Below are 19,924 nucleotides of genomic sequence, written 5' to 3' on the forward strand. Positions count from 1 at the left end.
GTGATGATCCATTGATCTGATTAATTATCATCTCTATATCTTTCAGGTCCAGTTCTAACCAGATATCACTGATATTGATGGTGTCAGTGCAGGGTCTGGAAGGATGAGCTCACTTGCTTCCCTCACATGTTCAGCCATTATGTCTTCAAGACCTTCATTTACTGAAGCTTTGTTCTATCTTGTGATAGATTGGGACCGTGGTGGTTCCATTGCCAGTGGACAGCCTGCACCCAGCAGTTGGGATGCATTCGATTGGAGAGGAGGTGCAGATAGACCTGCTGGCAGAGTGGGGTCGGAGAGATGAAGAAAGTTTAATGGTAGTGGACAATCATGAAGATGATTGGGCTCGTTTGCACGACATGAAGGTCTCTGGTTCTGTAAGTAACAACGTTTATTGTTAACTAAAACTTTAACCACAGTGACAGAACTGTCCCCACCAGTACTGTACCACAGTATTATACAGTGACAGAACTGTCCCCACCAGTACTGTAGCCCAGTGTTATACAGTGACAAACCTGTCCGTACCAGTACTGTACACTATTGTTAAACAGTGACAGACCTGTCCCCACCACTACTGTACCCCAGTGTTATACCGTGACAAACCTGTCCGCACCAGTACTGTACCCTATTGTTAAACAGTGACAGACCTGTCCCCACCAGTACTGTACCCCAGTGTTATACCGTGACAAACCTGTCCCCACCAGTACTGTACCCTATTGTTAAACAGTGACAGACCTGTCCCCACCAGTACTGTACCCCAGTGTGATACCGTGACAAACCTGTCCCCACCAGTACTGTACCCCAGTGTTATAAAGTGACAGACCTGTCCGCACAAGTAGTGTACCTCAATGATATACAGTAACAGACCTGTCCGCACCAGTACTGTACCCCAGTGTTACACAGTGCCAGACCTGTCCCCACCAGTACTGAAGCAGTGTTTTCAGTGACAGACCTGCACCCACCAGTACTGTACACCACTGTTATACAGTGGCAGACCTGTACCCACCAGTACTGTACCCCAGTATTATAAAGTGACAGACCTGTCCACACCAGTACTGTACCAGTGTTATACAGTGACAGACCTCTCACCACCAGTACTGTACCCCAGTGTTCTCCGGTGACAGACCTGTCCACACCAGTACTGCACCTGAGTGTTATCCGGTGACAGACCTGTCCACACCAGTACTGCACCCCAATGTTTTACAGTGACAGACCTGTACCAACCAGTACTGTACCCCAGTGTTATACGGTGACAGACCTGTCCACACCAGTACCGTACCAGTGTTATACAGTGACAGACCTGTCCACACCAGTACGGTACCCGTGTTATACATTCACAGACCTGTCCGCACCAGAACTGTACCCCAGTGTTATACAGTGACAGACCTGACCCCACCAGTACTGTACCCCAGTGTTATACAGTGACAGACCTGACCCCACCAGTACTGTACCCCAGTGTTAAACAGTGACAGACCAGACCCCACCAGTACTGTACCCCAGTGTTATACAGTGACAGACCTGTTCCCACCAGTACTGTACCCCAGATTTATACAATGACAGACCTGTTCCCACCAGTACTGTACCCCAGTGTTATACAGTGACAGACCTGTCCCCACCAGTGCTGTACCCCAGTGTTATACAGCAACAGACCTGTCCCCACCAGTACTGTACCCCAGTGTTACACAGTGACAGAATTGTCCCCACCAGCACTGTGCCCCAGTGTTATACAGTGACAGACCTGTCCCCACCAGCACTGTGCCCCAGTGTCATACAGTGACAGACCTGTCCCCACCAGTACTGTACCCAGTGTTATACAGTGACAGACCTGTCCACACCAGTACTGTACCAGTGTTATACAGTGACAGACCTCTCACCACCAGTACTGTACCCCAGTGTTAAACAGTGACAGACCAGACCCCACCAGTACTGTACCCCAGTGTTATACAGTGACAGACCTGTACCCACCAGTACTGTACCCCAGTGTTATACAGTGACAGACCTGTTCCCACCAGTACTGTACCCCAGTGTTATACAGTGACAGACCTGTACCCACCAGTACTGTACCCCAGTGTTCTACAGTGACAGACCTGTACCCACCAGTACTGTACCCCAGTGTTATACAGTGACAGACCTGTACCCACCAGTACTGTACCCCAGTGTTATACAGTGACAGACCTGTCCCCACCAGTACTGTACCCAGTGATATACAGTGACAGACCTGTACCCACCAGTACTGTACCCCAGTGTTAAACAGTGACAGACCAGACCCCACCAGTACTGTACCCCAGATTTATACAATGACAGACCTGTTCCCACCAGTACTGTACCCCAGTGTTATACAGTGACAGACCTGTCCCCACCAGTGCTGTACCTCTGTGTTATACAGTGACAGAATTGTCCCCACCAGCACTGTGCCCCAGTGTTATACAGTGACAGACCTGTCCCCACCAGCACTGTGCCCCAGTGTTAAACAGTGACAGACCTGTCCCCACCAGTACTGTACCCAGTGTTATACAGTGACAGACCTGTCCCCACCAGTACTGTACCCCAGTGTTATACAGTGACAGACTAGTACCCACCAGTGCTGTACCCCAGTGTTATACAGCAACAGACCTGACCCCACCAGTACTGTACCCCAGTGTTAAACAGTGACAGACCAGACCCCACCAGTACTGTACCACAGTGTTATACAGTGACAGACCTGTCCCCACCAGTACTGTACCCCAGTGTTATACAGTGACAGACCTGTACCCACCAGTACTGTACCCAGTGTTATACAGTGACAGACCTGACCCCACCAGTACTGTACCCCAGTGTTATACAGTGACAGACCTGTTCCCACCAGTACTGTACCCCAGTGTTATACAGTGACAGACCTGTACCCACCAGTACTGTACCCCAGTGTTATACAGTAACAGACCTGACCCCACCAGTACTGTATCCCAGTGTTATACAGTGACAGACCTGTCCCCACCAGTACTGTACCCAGTGTTATACAGTGACAGACCTGTCTCCACCAGTGCTGTATCCCAGTGTTATACAGTGACAGACCTGTACCCACCAGTACTGTGCCCCAGTGTTAAACAGTGACAGACCTGTACCCACCAGTACTGTACCCCAGTGTTATACAGTGACAGACCTGTCCCCACCAGTACTGTACCCCAGTGTTAAACAGTGACAGACCTGTACCCACCAGTACTGTACCCCAGTGTTATACAGTGACAGACCTGTACCCACCAGTACTGTACCCCAGTGTTATACAGCAACAGACCTGTCCCCACCAGTACTGTACCCCAGTGTTATACAGTGACAGACCTGTACCCACCAGTACTGTACCCCAGTGTTATACAGTGACAGACCTGTCCCCACCAGTACTGTACCCCAGTGTTATACAGCAACAGACCTGTCCCCACCAGTGCTGAACCCCAGTGTTATACAGCAACAGACCTGTCCCCACCAGTACTGTACCCCAGTGTTAAACAGTGACAGAATAGTCCCCACCAGCACTGTGCCCCAGTGTTATACAGTGACAGACCTGTCCCCACCAGTACTGTACTCCAGTGTTATACAGCAACAGACCTGTCCCCACCAGTGCTGTACCCCAGTGTTATACAGCAACAGACCTGTCCCCACCAGTACTGTACCCCAGTGTTAAACAGTGACAGAATTGTCCCCACCAGCACTGTGCCCCAGTGTTATACAGTGACAGACCTGTCCCCACCAGTGCTGTACCCCAGTGTTATACAGCAACAGACCTGTCCCCACCAGTACTGTACCCCAGTGTTAAACAGTGACAGAATTGTCCCCACCAGCACTGTGCCCCAGTGTTATACAGTGACAGACCTGTCCCCACCAGTGCTGTACCCCAGTGTTATACAGTGACAGACCTGTCCCCACCAGCACTGTGCCCCAGTGTTATGCAATGACAGACCTGTCCCCACCAGTACTGTACCCAGTGTTATACAGTGACAGACCTGTCCCCACCAGTACTGTACCAGTGTAAACGGTGACTGACCTGTCCGCACCAGTACTGTACCCCAGTGTTTTACAGTGACAGACCTGTACCCACCAGTACTGTACCGCAGTGTTATACAGTGACAGACCTGTCCACACCAGTAATGTACCCCAGTGTTATACAGTGACAGACCTGTACCTACCAGTACTGTACCCCAGTGTTATACAGTGCCAGACCTGTCCCCACCAGTACTGTAGCAGTGTTGTCAGTGACAGACCTGCACCCACCAGTACTGTACCCCACTGTTATACAGTGGCAGACCTGTCCCCACCAGTACTGTACCCCAGTGTTACACAGTGCCAGACCTGTCCCCACCAGTACTGTAGCAGTGTTTTCAGTGACAGACCTGCACCCACCAGTACTGTACCCCACTGTTGTACAGTGGCAGACCTGTACCCACCAGTACTGTACCCCAGTGTTATAAAGTGACAGACCTGTCCACACCAGTACTGTACCAGTGTTATACAGTGACAGACCTCTCCCCACCAGTACTGTACCCCAGTGTTCTCCGGTGACAGACCTGTCCACACCAGTACTGCACCCGAGTGTTATCCGGTGACAGACCTGTCCACACCAGTACTGCACCCCAATGTTTTACAGTGACAGACCTGTGCCAACCAGTACTGTACCCCAGTGTTATACGGTGACAGACCTGTCCACACCAGTACTGTACCAGTGTTATACCGTGACAGACCTCTCTCGAACAGTACTGTACCCCAGTGTTATCCGGTGACAGACCTGTCCTCACCAGTACTGCATCCGAGTGTTATCCGGTGACAGACCTGTCCACACCAGTACTGCACCCCAATGTCATACAGTGACAGACCTGGACCAACCAGTACTGTACCCCAGTGTTATACAGTGACAGACCTGTACCTACCAGTACTGTACCCCAGTGTTATACAGTGCCAGACCTGTCCCCACCAGTACTGTAGCAGTGTTGTCAGTGATAGACCTGCACCCACCAGTACTGTACGCCACTGTTATACAGTGGCAGACCTGTCCCCACCAGTACTGTCCCTCAATGATATACAGTGACAGACCTGTACCCACCAGTACTGTACCCCAGTGTTATACAGCAACAGACCTGTCCCCACCAGTACTGTACCCCAGTGTTATACAGTGACAGACCTGTACCCACCAGTACTGTACCCCAGTGTTATACAGTGACAGACCTGTCCCCACCAGTACTGTACCCCAGTGTTATACAGCAACAGACCTGTCCCCACCAGTACTGTACCCCAGTGTTATACAGCAACAGACCTGTCCCCACCAGTACTGTACCCCAGTGTTAAACAGTGACAGAATTGTCCCCACCAGCACTGTGCCCCAGTGTTATAGAGTGACAGACCTGTCCCCACCAGTACTGTACCCCAGTGTTATACAGTGACAGACCTGTCCCCACCAGTACTGTACCCCAGTGTTATACAGCAACAGACCTGTCCCCACCAGTGCTGTACCCCAGTGTTATACAGCAACAGACCTGTCCCCACCAGTACTGTACCCCAGTGTTAAACAGTGACAGAATTGTCCCCACCAGCACTGTGCCCCAGTGTTATACAGTGACAGACCTGTCCCCACCAGCACTGTGCCCCAGTGTTATACAGTGACAGACCTGTCCCCACCAGTACTGTACCCCAGTGTTATACAGTGACAGACCTGACCCCACCAGTACTGTCTCCCAGTGTTATACAGTGACAGACCTGTCCCCACCAGTACTGTACCCAGTGTTACACAGTGACAGACCTGTCTCCACCAGTGCTGTATCCCAGTGTTATGCAGTGACAGACCTGTACCCACCAGTACTGTACCCCAGTGTTAAATAGTGACAGACCTGTACCCACCAGTACTGTACCCCAGTGTTATACAGTGACAGACCTGTACCCACCAGTACTGTACCCCAGTGTTATACAGCAACAGACCTGTCCCCACCAGTACTGTACCCCAGTGTTAAACAGTGACAGACCTGTCCCCACCAGTACTGTACCCCAGTGTTATACAGTGACAGACCTGTCCCCACCAGTACTGTACCCCAGTGTTATACAGCAACAGACCTGTCCCCACCAGTGCTGTACCCCAGTGTTATACAGCAACAGACCTGTCCCCACCAGTACTGTACCCCAGTGTTAAACAGTGACAGAATTGTCCCCACCAGCACTGTGCCCCAGTGTTATACAGTGACAGACCTGTCCCCACCAGTGCTGTACCCCAGTGTTATACAGCAACAGACCTGTCCCCACCAGTACTGTACCCCAGTGTTATACAGTGACAGAATTGTCCCCACCAGCACTGTGCCCCAGTGTTATACAGTGACAGACCTGTCCCCACCAGTGCTGTACCCCAGTGTTATACAGTGACAGACCTGTCCCCACCAGCACTGTGCCCCAGTGTTATACAATGACAGACCTGTCCCCACCAGTACTGTACCCAGTGTTATACAGTGACAGACCTGTCCCCACCAGTACTGTACCAGTGTAAACGGTGACTGACCTGTCCGCACCAGTACTGTACCCCAGTGTTTTACAGTGACAGACCTGTACCCACCAGTACTGTACCGCAGTGTTATACAGTGACAGACCTGTCCACACCAGTAATGTACCCCAGTGTTATACAGTGACAGACCTGTACCTACCAGTACTGTACCCCAGTGTTATACAGTGCCAGACCTGTCCCCACCAGTACTGTAGCAGTGTTGTCAGTGACAGACCTGCACCCACCAGTACTGTACCCCACTGTTATACAGTGGCAGACCTGTCCCCACCAGTACTGTACCCCAGTGTTACACAGTGCCAGACCTGTCCCCACCAGTACTGTAGCAGTGTTTTCAGTGACAGACCTGCACCCACCAGTACTGTACCCCACTGTTGTACAGTGGCAGACCTGTACCCACCAGTACTGTACCCCAGTGTTATAAAGTGACAGACCTGTCCACACCAGTACTGTACCAGTGTTATACAGTGACAGACCTCTCCCCACCAGTACTGTACCCCAGTGTTCTCCGGTGACAGACCTGTCCACACCAGTACTGCACCCGAGTGTTATCCGGTGACAGACCTGTCCACACCAGTACTGCACCCCAATGTTTTACAGTGACAGACCTGTGCCAACCAGTACTGTACCCCAGTGTTATACGGTGACAGACCTGTCCACACCAGTACTGTACCAGTGTTATACCGTGACAGACCTCTCTCGAACAGTACTGTACCCCAGTGTTATCCGGTGACAGACCTGTCCACACCAGTACTGCACCCCAATGTTATACAGTGACAGACCTGGACCAACCAGTACTGTACCCCAGTGTTATACAGTGACAGACCTGTCCCCACCAGTACTGTACCAGTGTAAACGGTGACTGACCTGTCCGCACCAGTACTGTACCCCAGTGTTTTACAGTGACAGACCTGTACCCACCAGTACTGTACCGCAGTGTTATACAGTGACAGACCTGTCCACACCAGTAATGTACCCCAGTGTTATACAGTGACAGACCTGTACCTACCAGTACTGTACCCCAGTGTTATACAGTGCCAGACCTGTCCCCACCAGTACTGTAGCAGTGTTGTCAGTGACAGACCTGCACCCACCAGTACTGTACCCCACTGTTATACAGTGGCAGACCTGTCCCCACCAGTACTGTACCCCAGTGTTACACAGTGCCAGACCTGTCCCCACCAGTACTGTAGCAGTGTTTTCAGTGACAGACCTGCACCCACCAGTACTGTACCCCACTGTTGTACAGTGGCAGACCTGTACCCACCAGTACTGTACCCCAGTGTTATAAAGTGACAGACCTGTCCACACCAGTACTGTACCAGTGTTATACAGTGACAGACCTCTCCCCACCAGTACTGTACCCCAGTGTTCTCCGGTGACAGACCTGTCCACACCAGTACTGCACCCGAGTGTTATCCGGTGACAGACCTGTCCACACCAGTACTGCACCCCAATGTTTTACAGTGACAGACCTGTGCCAACCAGTACTGTACCCCAGTGTTATACGGTGACAGACCTGTCCACACCAGTACTGTACCAGTGTTATACCGTGACAGACCTCTCTCGAACAGTACTGTACCCCAGTGTTATCCGGTGACAGACCTGTCCACACCAGTACTGCATCCGAGTGTTATCCGGTGACAGACCTGTCCACACCAGTACTGCACCCCAATGTCATACAGTGACAGACCTGGACCAACCAGTACTGTACCCCAGTGTTATACAGTGACAGACCTGTACCTACCAGTACTGTACCCCAGTGTTATACAGTGCCAGACCTGTCCCCACCAGTACTGTAGCAGTGTTGTCAGTGATAGACCTGCACCCACCAGTACTGTACGCCACTGTTATACAGTGGCAGACCTGTCCCCACCAGTACTGTCCCTCAATGATATACAGCGACAGACCTGTACCCACCAGTACTGTACCCCAGTGTTATACAGCAACAGACCTGTCCCCACCAGTACTGTACCCCAGTGTTATACAGTGACAGACCTGTACCCACCAGTACTGTACCCCAGTGTTATACAGTGACAGACCTGTCCCCACCAGTACTGTACCCCAGTGTTATACAGCAACAGACCTGTCCGCACCAGTACTGTACCCCAGTGTTATACAGCAACAGACCTGTCCCCACCAGTACTGTACCCCAGTGTTAAACAGTGACAGAATTGTCCCCACCAGCACTGTGCCCCAGTGTTATAGAGTGACAGACCTGTCCCCACCAGTACTGTACCCCAGTGTTATACAGTGACAGACCTGTCCCCACCAGTACTGTACCCCAGTGTTATACAGCAACAGACCTGTCCCCACCAGTGCTGTACCCCAGTGTTATACAGCAACAGACCTGTCCCCACCAGTACTGTACCCCAGTGTTAAACAGTGACAGAATTGTCCCCACCAGCACTGTGCCCCCGTGTTATACAGTGACAGACCTGTCCCCACCAGCACTGTGCCCCAGTGTTATACAGTGACAGACCTGTCCCCACCAGTACTGTACCCCAGTGTTATACAGTGACAGACCTGACCCCACCAGTACTGTCTCCCAGTGTTATACAGTGACAGACCTGTCCCCACCAGTACTGTACCCAGTGTTACACAGTGACAGACCTGTCTCCACCAGTGCTGTATCCCAGTGTTATGCAGTGACAGACCTGTACCCATCAGTACTGTACCCCAGTGTTAAATAGTGACAGACCTGTACCCACCAGTACTGTACCCCAGTGTTATACAGTGACAGACCTGTACCCACCAGTACTGTACCCCAGTGTTATACAGCAACAGACCTGTCCCCACCAGTACTGTACCCCAGTGTTAAACAGTGACAGACCTGTCCCCACCAGTACTGTACCCCAGTGTTATACAGTGACAGACCTGTCCCCACCAGTACTGTACCCCAGTGTTATACAGCAACAGACCTGTCCCCACCAGTGCTGTACCCCAGTGTTATACAGCAACAGACCTGTCCCCACCAGTACTGTACCCCAGTGTTAAACAGTGACAGAATTGTCCCCACCAGCACTGTGCCCCAGTGTTATACAGTGACAGACCTGTCCCCACCAGTGCTGTACCCCAGTGTTATACAGCAACAGACCTGTCCCCACCAGTACTGTACCCCAGTATTAAACAGTGACAGAATTGTCCCCACCAGCACTGTGCCCCAGTGTTATACAGTGACAGACCTGTCCCCACCAATGCTGTACCCCAGTGTTATACAGTGACAGACCTGTCCCCACCAGCACTGTGCCCCAGTGTTATACAATGACAGACCTGTCCCCACCAGTACTGTACCCAGTGTTATACAGTGACAGACCTGTCCCCACCAGTACTGTACCAGTGTAAACGGTGACTGACCTGTCCGCACCAGTACTGTACCCCAGTGTTTTACAGTGACAGACCTGTACCCACCAGTACTGTACCGCAGTGTTATACAGTGACAGACCTGTCCACACCAGTAATGTACCCCAGTGTTATACAGTGACAGACCTGTACCTACCAGTACTGTACCCCAGTGTTATACAGTGCCAGACCTGTCCCCACCAGTACTGTAGCAGTGTTGTCAGTGACAGACCTGCACCCACCAGTACTGTACCCCACTGTTATACAGTGGCAGACCTGTCCCCACCAGTACTGTACCCCAGTGTTACACAGTGCCAGACCTGTCCCCACCAGTACTGTAGCAGTGTTTTCAGTGACAGACCTGCACCCACCAGTACTGTACCCCACTGTTGTACAGTGGCAGACCTGTACCCACCAGTACTGTACCCCAGTGTTATAAAGTGACAGACCTGTCCACACCAGTACTGTACCAGTGTTATACAGTGACAGACCTCTCCCCACCAGTACTGTACCCCAGTGTTCTCCGGTGACAGACCTGTCCACACCAGTACTGCACCCGAGTGTTATCCGGTGACAGACCTGTCCACACCAGTACTGCACCCCAATGTTTGACAGTGACAGACCTGTGCCAACCAGTACTGTACCCCAGTGTTATACGGTGACAGACCTGTCCACACCAGTACTGTACCAGTGTTATACCGTGACAGACCTCTCCCGAACAGTACTGTACCCCAGTGTTATCCGGTGACAGACCTGTCCACACCAGTACTGCACCCGAGTGTTATCCGGTGACAGACCTGTCCACACCAGTACTGCACCCCAATGTTATACAGTGACAGACCTGGACCAACCAGTACTGTACCCCAGTGTTATACAGTGACAGACCTGTCCCCACCAGTACTGTACCAGTGTAAACGGTGACTGACCTGTCCGCACCAGTACTGTACCCCAGTGTTTTACAGTGACAGACCTGTACCCACCAGTACTGTACCGCAGTGTTATACAGTGACAGACCTGTCCACACCAGTAATGTACCCCAGTGTTATACAGTGACAGACCTGTACCTACCAGTACTGTACCCCAGTGTTATACAGTGCCAGACCTGTCCCCACCAGTACTGTAGCAGTGTTGTCAGTGACAGACCTGCACCCACCAGTACTGTACCCCACTGTTATACAGTGGCAGACCTGTCCCCACCAGTACTGTACCCCAGTGTTACACAGTGCCAGACCTGTCCCCACCAGTACTGTAGCAGTGTTTTCAGTGACAGACCTGCACCCACCAGTACTGTACCCCACTGTTGTACAGTGGCAGACCTGTACCCACCAGTACTGTACCCCAGTGTTATAAAGTGACAGACCTGTCCACACCAGTACTGTACCAGTGTTATACAGTGACAGACCTCTCCCCACCAGTACTGTACCCCAGTGTTCTCCGGTGACAGACCTGTCCACACCAGTACTGCACCCGAGTGTTATCCGGTGACAGACCTGTCCACACCAGTACTGCACCCCAATGTTTTACAGTGACAGACCTGTGCCAACCAGTACTGTACCCCAGTGTTATACGGTGACAGACCTGTCCACACCAGTACTGTACCAATGTTATACCGTGACAGACCTCTCTCGAACAGTACTGTACCCCAGTGTTATCCGGTGACAGACCTGTCCACACCAGTACTGCACCCGAGTGTTATCCGGTGACAGACCTGTCCACACCAGTACTGCACCCGAGTGTTATCCGGTGACAGACCTGTCCACACCAGTACTGCACCCCAATGTCATACAGTGACAGACCTGGACCAACCAGTACTGTACCCCAGTGTTATACAGTGACAGACCTGTACCTACCAGTACTGTACCCCAGTGTTATACAGTGCCAGACCTGTCCCCACCAGTTCTGTAGCAGTGTTGTCAGTGATAGACCTGCACCCACCAGTACTGTACGCCACTGTTATACAGTGGCAGACCTGTCCCCACCAGTACTGTCCCTCAATGATATACAGTGACAGACCTGTACCCACCAGTACTGTACCCCAGTGTTATACAGCAACAGACCTGTCCCCACCAGTACTGTACCCCAGTGTTATACAGTGACAGACCTGTACCCACCAGTACTGTACCCCAGTGTTATACAGTGACAGACCTGTCCCCACCAGTACTGTACCCCAGTGTTATACAGCAACAGACCTGTCCGCACCAGTACTGTACCCCAGTGTTATACAGCAACAGACCTGTCCCCACCAGTACTGTACCCCAGTGTTAGACAGTGACAGAATTGTCCCCACCAGCACTGTGCCCCAGTGTTATAGAGTGACAGAATTGTCCCCACCAGCACTGTGCCCCAGTGTTATACAGTGACAGACCTGTCCCCACCAGCACTGTGCCCCAGTGTTATACAGTGACAGACCTGTCCCCACCAGTACTGTACCCCAGTGTTATACAGTGACAGACCTGACCCCACCAGTACTGTCTCCCAGTGTTATACAGTGACAGACCTGTCCCCACCAGTACTGTACCCAGTGTTCCACAGTGACAGACCTGTCTCCACCAGTGCTGTATCCCAGTGTTATGCAGTGACAGACCTGTACCCACCAGTACTGTACCCCAGTGTTAAATAGTGACAGACCTGTACCCACCAGTACTGTACCCCAGTGTTATACAGTGACAGACCTGTACCCACCAGTACTGTACCCCAGTGTTATACAGCAACAGACCTGTCCCCACCAGTACTGTACCCCAGTGTTAAACAGTGACAGACCTGTCCCCACCAGTACTGTACCCCAGTGTTATACAGTGACAGACCTGTCCCCACCAGTACTGTACCCCAGTGTTATACAGCAACAGACCTGTCCCCACCAGTGCTGTACCCCAGTGTTATACAGCAACAGACCTGTCCCCACCAGTACTGTACCCCAGTGTTAAACAGTGACAGAATTGTCCCCACCAGCACTGTGCCCCAGTGTTATACAGTGACAGACCTGTCCCCACCAGTGCTGTACCCCAGTGTTATACAGCAACAGACCTGTCCCCACCAGTACTGTACCCCAGTGTTAAACAGTGACAGAATTGTCCCCACCAGCACTGTGCCCCAGTGTTATACAGTGACAGACCTGTCCCCACCAGTGCTGTACCCCAGTGTTATACAGTGACAGACCTGTCCCCACCAGCACTGTGCCCCAGTGTTATACAATGACAGACCTGTCCCCACCAGTACTGTACCCAGTGTTATACAGTGACAGACCTGTCCCCACCAGTACTGTACCAGTGTAAACGGTGACTGACCTGTCCGCACCAGTACTGTACCCCAGTGTTTTACAGTGACAGACCTGTACCCACCAGTACTGTACCGCAGTGTTATACAGTGACAGACCTGTCCACACCAGTAATGTACCCCAGTGTTATACAGTGACAGACCTGTACCTACCAGTACTGTACCCCAGTGTTATACAGTGCCAGACCTGTCCCCACCAGTACTGTAGCAGTGTTGTCAGTGACAGACCTGCACCCACCAGTACTGTACCCCACTGTTATACAGTGGCAGACCTGTCCCCACCAGTACTGTACCCCAGTGTTACACAGTGCCAGACCTGTCCCCACCAGTACTGTAGCAGTGTTTTCAGTGACAGACCTGCACCCACCAGTACTGTACCCCACTGTTGTACAGTGGCAGACCTGTACCCACCAGTACTGTACCCCAGTGTTATAAAGTGACAGACCTGTCCACACCAGTACTGTACCAGTGTTATACAGTGACAGACCTCTCCCCACCAGTACTGTACCCCAGTGTTCTCCGGTGACAGACCTGTCCACACCAGTACTGCACCCGAGTGTTATCCGGTGACAGACCTGTCCACACCAGTACTGCACCCCAATGTTTTACAGTGACAGACCTGTGCCAACCAGTACTGTACCCCAGTGTTATACGGTGACAGACCTGTCCACACCAGTACTGTACCAGTGTTATACCGTGACAGACCTCTCCCGAACAGTACTGTACCCCAGTGTTATCCGGTGACTAACCTGTCCACACCAGTACTGCACCCGAGTGTTATCCGGTGACAGACCTGTCCACACCAGTACTGCACCCCAATGTTATACAGTGACAGACCTGGACCAACCAGTACTGTACCCCAGTGTTATACAGTGACAGACCTGTACCTACCAGTACTGTACCCCAGTGTTATACAGTGCCAGACCTGTCCCCACCAGTACTGTAGCAGTGTTGTCAGTGATAGACCTGCACCCACCAGTACTGTACGCCACTGTTATACAGTGGCAGACCTGTCCCCACCAGTACTGTCCCTCAATGATCTACAGTGACAGACCTGTCCGCACCAGTACTGTACCCCAGTGTTACACAGTGACAGACCTGTCCCCACCAGTACTGTAGCAGTGTTTTCAGTGACAGACCTGCACCCACCAGCACTGTACCCCACTGTTATACAGTGGCAGACCTGTCCCCACCAGTACTGTACCTCAATGATATACAGTGACAGACCTGTCCGCACCAGTACTGTACCCCAGTGTTACACAGTGCCAGACCTGTCCCCACCAGTACTGTAGCAGTGTTTTCAGTGACAGACCTGCACCCACCAGTACTGTACCCCAGTGCTACACAGTGACAGACCTGTCCCCACCAGTACTGTACCCCAGTGTTATACAGTGACGGACCTGACCCCACCAGTACTGTACCCCAGTGTTATACAGTGACAGACCTGTTCCCACCAGTACTGTTCCCCAGTGTTATACAGTGACAGACCTGTACCCACCAGTACTGTACCCCAGTGTTATACAGTGACAGACCTGACCCCACCAGTACTGTACCCCAGTGTTATACAGTGACAGACCTGACCCCACCTGTACTGTACCCCAGTGTTATACAGTGACAGACCTGACCCCACCAGTACTGTACCTCAGTGTTATGCAGTGACAGACCTGACCCCACCAGCACTGTACCCCAGTGTTATACAGTGACAGACCTGACCCCACCAGTACTGTACCTCAGTGTTATGCAGTGACAGACCTGACCCCACCAGCACTGTACCCCAGTGTTATACAGTGACAGACCTGACCCCACCAGTACTGTACCTCAGTGTTATGCAGTGACAGACCTGACCCCACCAGCACTGTACCCCAGTGTTATACAGTGACAGACCTGACCCCACCAGTACTGTACCCCAGTGTTATACAGTGACAGACCTGTCCCCACCAGTACTGTACCCCAGTGTTATACAGTGACGGACCTGACCCCACCAGTACTGTACCCCAGTGTTATACAGTGACAGACCTGTTCCCACCAGTACTGTTCCCCAGTGTTATACAGTGACAGACCTGTACCCACCAGTACTGTACCCCAGTGTTATACAGTGACAGACCTGACCCCACCAGTACTGTACCCCAGTGTTATACAGTGACAGACCTGTACCCACCAGTACTGTACCCCAGTGTTATACAGTGACAGACCTGACCCCACCAGTACTGTACCCCAGTGTTATACAGTGACAGACCTGACCCCACCTGTACTGTACCCCAGTGTTATACAGTGACAGACCTGACCCCACCAGTACTGTACCTCAGTGTTATGCAGTGACAGACCTGACCCCACCAGCACTGTACCCCAGTGTTATACAGTGACAGACCTGACCCCACCAGTACTGTACCCCAGTGTTATACAGTGACAGACCTGACCCCACCAGTACTGTACCCCAGTGTTATACAGTGACAGACCTGACCCCAGCAGTACTGTATCCCAGTGTTATACAGTCACAGAACTATCGCCACCAGTACTGTACCCCAGTGTTATACAGTGACAGACCCGTACCCACCTTCCAGCATCTGGTCCATAGCCTTGCCTGTTACAGCACTTCACATGCAGTTTCAGGTACCTTTTAAAAGAATGGTTAGCACCGCAGCCTCACAGCTCCAGCGACCCTGGTTCAATTCCGGGTACTGCCTGTGTGGAGTTTGCAAGTTCTCCCTGTGTCTGCGTGGCTTTCCTCCGGGTGCTCCGGTTTCCTCCCACATGCCTAAGACTTGCAGGTTAATAGGTAAATTTGCCTTTATAATTTGCCCCAGTATCGGTAGGTGGTAGGGAAATATAGGGACAGATGGGGATGTCGTAGGACTATGGAATCAGTACAGGATTAGTATAAATGGGTGGTTGATGGTCGGCACTGACACGGTGGGCCGAAGGGCCTGTTTCAGTGCTGTATCTCTAAATAAATAAAATTTAAAAAAATAAATTGAGTGTTTCTGCCTCCACCACCATTCCTGGCAGGGAATTCCAGACACCCACCACCCTCTGGGTGAAAACGTTTCCCCTCATGTCCCCTCTAATCCTTCTGCCAATCGCCTTAAATCTGTACCCCCTGGTAATTGACCTCTCTGCTAGGGGGAACAGGTCCTTCCTGTTTACTCTATCTAGGCCCCTCATAATTTTGTGCACCTCAATTCAGTCACCCCTCAGCCTCCTCTGTTCTAAGGAAAACAGCCCTTGCCTATCCAATCTTTCTTTATAGCTATAACATTTGAGTCCTTGGAACATTCTTGTAAATCTCCTCTGTATTCTCTCCAGAGCAATTATGTCCTTCCTGTAATGTGGTGACCAGAACTGTACACAATACTCCAGCTGTGACCTAATCAGTGTTTTATACAGTTCCAGAATTACATCCCTGCTTTTGTATTCTATACCTCGGCCAATAAAGGAAAGCATTCCATATGCCTTCCTCACCACTCTCTCTACCTGTCCTGCCACCTTCAGGGACCTGTGCACCTGCACTCCAAGATCTGTTACCTCTTCTAACCCTCTCAATATCCTCCCGTTTATTGTGTATTCCCTCGCTTTATTTGCCCTCCCCAAATGCATTACCTCACACTTCTTTCGATTGAATTCCATTTGCCACTTTTCCGCCCATCAACCAAACCATTGATATTGTTCTGGAGTCTACAGCTATCCTCTTCACAATCAACTACACGGCCAATTTTTGGCATCAGCAAATTTCCGAATCATGCCTCCAACATTTAAGTCCATATCATTAATATATACCACAAACAGCAAGAGACCCAGCACTGAGCCCTGTGGAATGCCACTGGAAACAGTTTTCCATTCACAAAAACATCTGTCGACTACTACCCTTTTTTTCCTGTCCCTGAGCCAATTTTGGATGCAACCTGCCACATTCCCCTGTATCCCATGGGCTTTCATTTTACTGTCCAGTCTGTCATGTAGGACCTTGTCAAATGCCTCACTAAAAATCCAGTAGACCACATCCACTGCCCTTCCCTCATCAATCCTTCTTGTTAATTCCTCAAAAAATTCAATGAAGTTAGTAAGACATGACCTTCCCCTAACAAATCCATGCTGACTATCCCTGATTTATCCGTGCCTTTCCAAGTGGCAGTTTATCCTGTCGTTCAGAATAGAGTCTAACAATTTACCCGCCACCGAGGTCAGACTGACCGGCCTATAATTATTTGGCCTATCCCTCGCACCCTTTTTAATCAATGGTACAACGTTCGCAGACCTCCAATCGTCTGGTACCTCACCTGTATCTAGTGAGGATTTGAAGATGATCCTCAGCACATCCGCTATTTCCTCCCTGGCTTCCCTCAACAACCTGGGATGCAATCCATCCGGCCCTGGTGATTTATCCACTTTCAGGGATGTCAGACCCTCTAGTACTTCTTCTCTCATTATGCTTATCGTATCTAATATTTCACACTCCTCCTCTTTAACCACAATGTCTGCATCAACCCTCTCCTTTGTGAAGACAGAGACAAAAATCTCATTAAGAACCATGTCCACATCTTCTGCATCCATGCATAAGTCCCCTTGTACATCTCTGAAAAACCCTACCTTTTCCTTAGTTATCCTCTTGTTCTTCACTTGTTCTTACTGATAAAAACATCTTTGGGTTTTCCTTGATTTTACCTGCCAATAATTTTTCATGTCCTCTCTTTGCTTTTCTAATTTCCTTTTTTACTTCACCCCTGCACTTCCTATACTCCACTAGGCTTTCTAAAGTCTTCAGATTTTTATGATCGTCATAAGCTTTCTTTTTCTGCTCTAACTTACCCTGTAATCTTCTAGATAACCAGGGGGCTCTAGATTTGTCAGTACCACCCTTTATCTTTATGGGGACATGCCTCCACTGTGCCTGTAGTATCTCGCTTTTGAATGTCTCCCACTGGTTTGCCACTGATTTTCCTTCAAGTACCTGTATCCAGTCCACTTTCGCCAGGTCACCTCTCAGTTTCGTAAAATTTGCCTTCCCCCAATTTAGAACCTTTACTCCTGTTTTACCTTTGTCCTTTTCCATGATTATATTAAAAATTACTGTATTATGGTCACTGTCTCCAAAATGGTCACCCACTGTTACTTCATCCACTTGCCCATTACTGAAGTCTAAATCTAGAATTGCGCCCCCTCTCGTTAGGCTTGTTACTTGCTGGCTAAAAAATATTCCCCTGAACGCAGTTCAAGAATTTTGTGCCCTCTGTACCCTTCACACTGTTTGTATCCCAGTTGATATTGGGGTAGTTGAAATCGCCAAATATTATTGCCCTCTAGTTTTTGCACTCATTAATTTGCCGACATATTTGTTCTTCTACCTCCCTCTCACTATTTGGGGGTCTATAGGAGAGGGCTTTCTCTCTACTGGGAATATCGGAAAGGGGTTTCTCTATGCTGGGAATACAGGAGAGGGGGTTCTCTATCCTGGGAATACAGGATAAGGCTTTCTCTATACTGGGAATATAGGAAAGGGGTTTCTCTATGCTGGGAATACAGGAGAGGGGTTTCTCTATGCTGGGAATACAGGAGAGGGGTTTCTCTTTGCTGGGAATACAGGAGAGGGGTTTCTCTATGCTGGGAATACAGGAGAGCGGTTTCTCTATGCTGGGAATACAGGAGAGGGGTTTCTCTATGCTGGGAATACAGGAGAGGGGTTTCTCTTTGCTGGGAATACAGGAGAGGGGTTTCTCTATGCTGGGAATACAGGAGAGCGGTTTCTCTATGCTGGGAATACAGGAGAGGGGTTTCTCTTTGCTGGGAATACAGGAGAGGGGTTTCTCTATGCTGGGAATACAGGAGAGGGGTTTCTCTATGCTGGGAATATAGGAGAGGGGTTTCTCTATGCTGGGAATACAGGAGAGCGGTTTCTCTATGCTGGGAATACAGGAGAGGGGTTTATCTTTGCTGGGAATACAGGAGAGGGGTTTCTCTTTGCTGGGAATACAGGAGAGCGGTTTCTCTATGCTGGGAATACAGGAGAGGGGGTTCTGTATTCTGGGACTATTGGAGATGGGGTTCTCTATACTGGGATTATAGGAGAGTGGGTTCTCTATACTGGGACTGTAGGAGAGGGGGTTCTCTCTACTGGGAATATAGGAGATGGGGTTCTCTATACTGGGACTATAGGAGAGGGTCAAGAACAAAAGAACAAAGAAAATTACAGCACAGGAACAGGCCCTTCGGCCCTCCAAGCCTGCGCCGATCCAGATCCTCTATCTAAACATGTCGCCTATTTTCTAAGGGTCTGCATCTCTTTTCTTCCTGCCCATTCATGTATCTGTCTAGATACATCTTAAAAGACGCCATCGTGCCCGCACCTACCACCTCCGCTGGCAACGTGTTCCAGGCACCCACCACCCTCTGCGTAAAGAACTTTCCACGCATATCCACCCTAAACTTTTCCCCTTTCACTTTGAACTCGTGTCCTCTAGTAATTGAATCCCCCACTCTGGGAAAAAGCCTCTTGCTATCCACCCTGTCTATACCTCTCATGATTTTGTACACCTCAATCAGGTCCCCCCTCAACCTCCGTCTTTCTAATGAAAATAATCCTAATCTACTCAACCTCTCTTCATAGCTAGCGCCCTCCATACCAGGCAACATCCTGGTGAACCTCCTCTGCACCCTCTCCAAAGCATCCACATCCTTTTGGTAATGTGGCGACCAGAACTGCACGCAGTATTCCAAATGTGGCCGAACCAAAGTCCTATACAACTGTAACATGACCTGCCAACTCTTGTACTCAATACCCCGTCCGATGAAGGAAAGCATGCCGTATGCCTT

The 19,924-nt window shown here is 50.5% G+C and overlaps 1 protein-coding gene across 1 annotated transcript in view; it reads left to right on the forward strand.

Annotated features, from left to right (window-relative positions):
• The window catches only part of LOC137371815 (SPRY domain-containing protein 3-like), a 1,004,091-nt gene that overhangs the window by 696,941 nt on the left and 287,226 nt on the right, over positions 1-19,924 (forward strand). Inside the window, exon 7 of the mRNA XM_068034707.1 lies at positions 189-377. Within this exon, the coding sequence (XP_067890808.1) occupies positions 189-377 (189 nt within the window). The remainder of the gene's footprint in view (positions 1-188; positions 378-19,924) is intronic.

Source organism: Heterodontus francisci, chromosome 7 (genome assembly GCF_036365525.1).
Source record: "Heterodontus francisci isolate sHetFra1 chromosome 7, sHetFra1.hap1, whole genome shotgun sequence".
NCBI lineage: Eukaryota > Metazoa > Chordata > Chondrichthyes > Heterodontiformes > Heterodontidae > Heterodontus > Heterodontus francisci.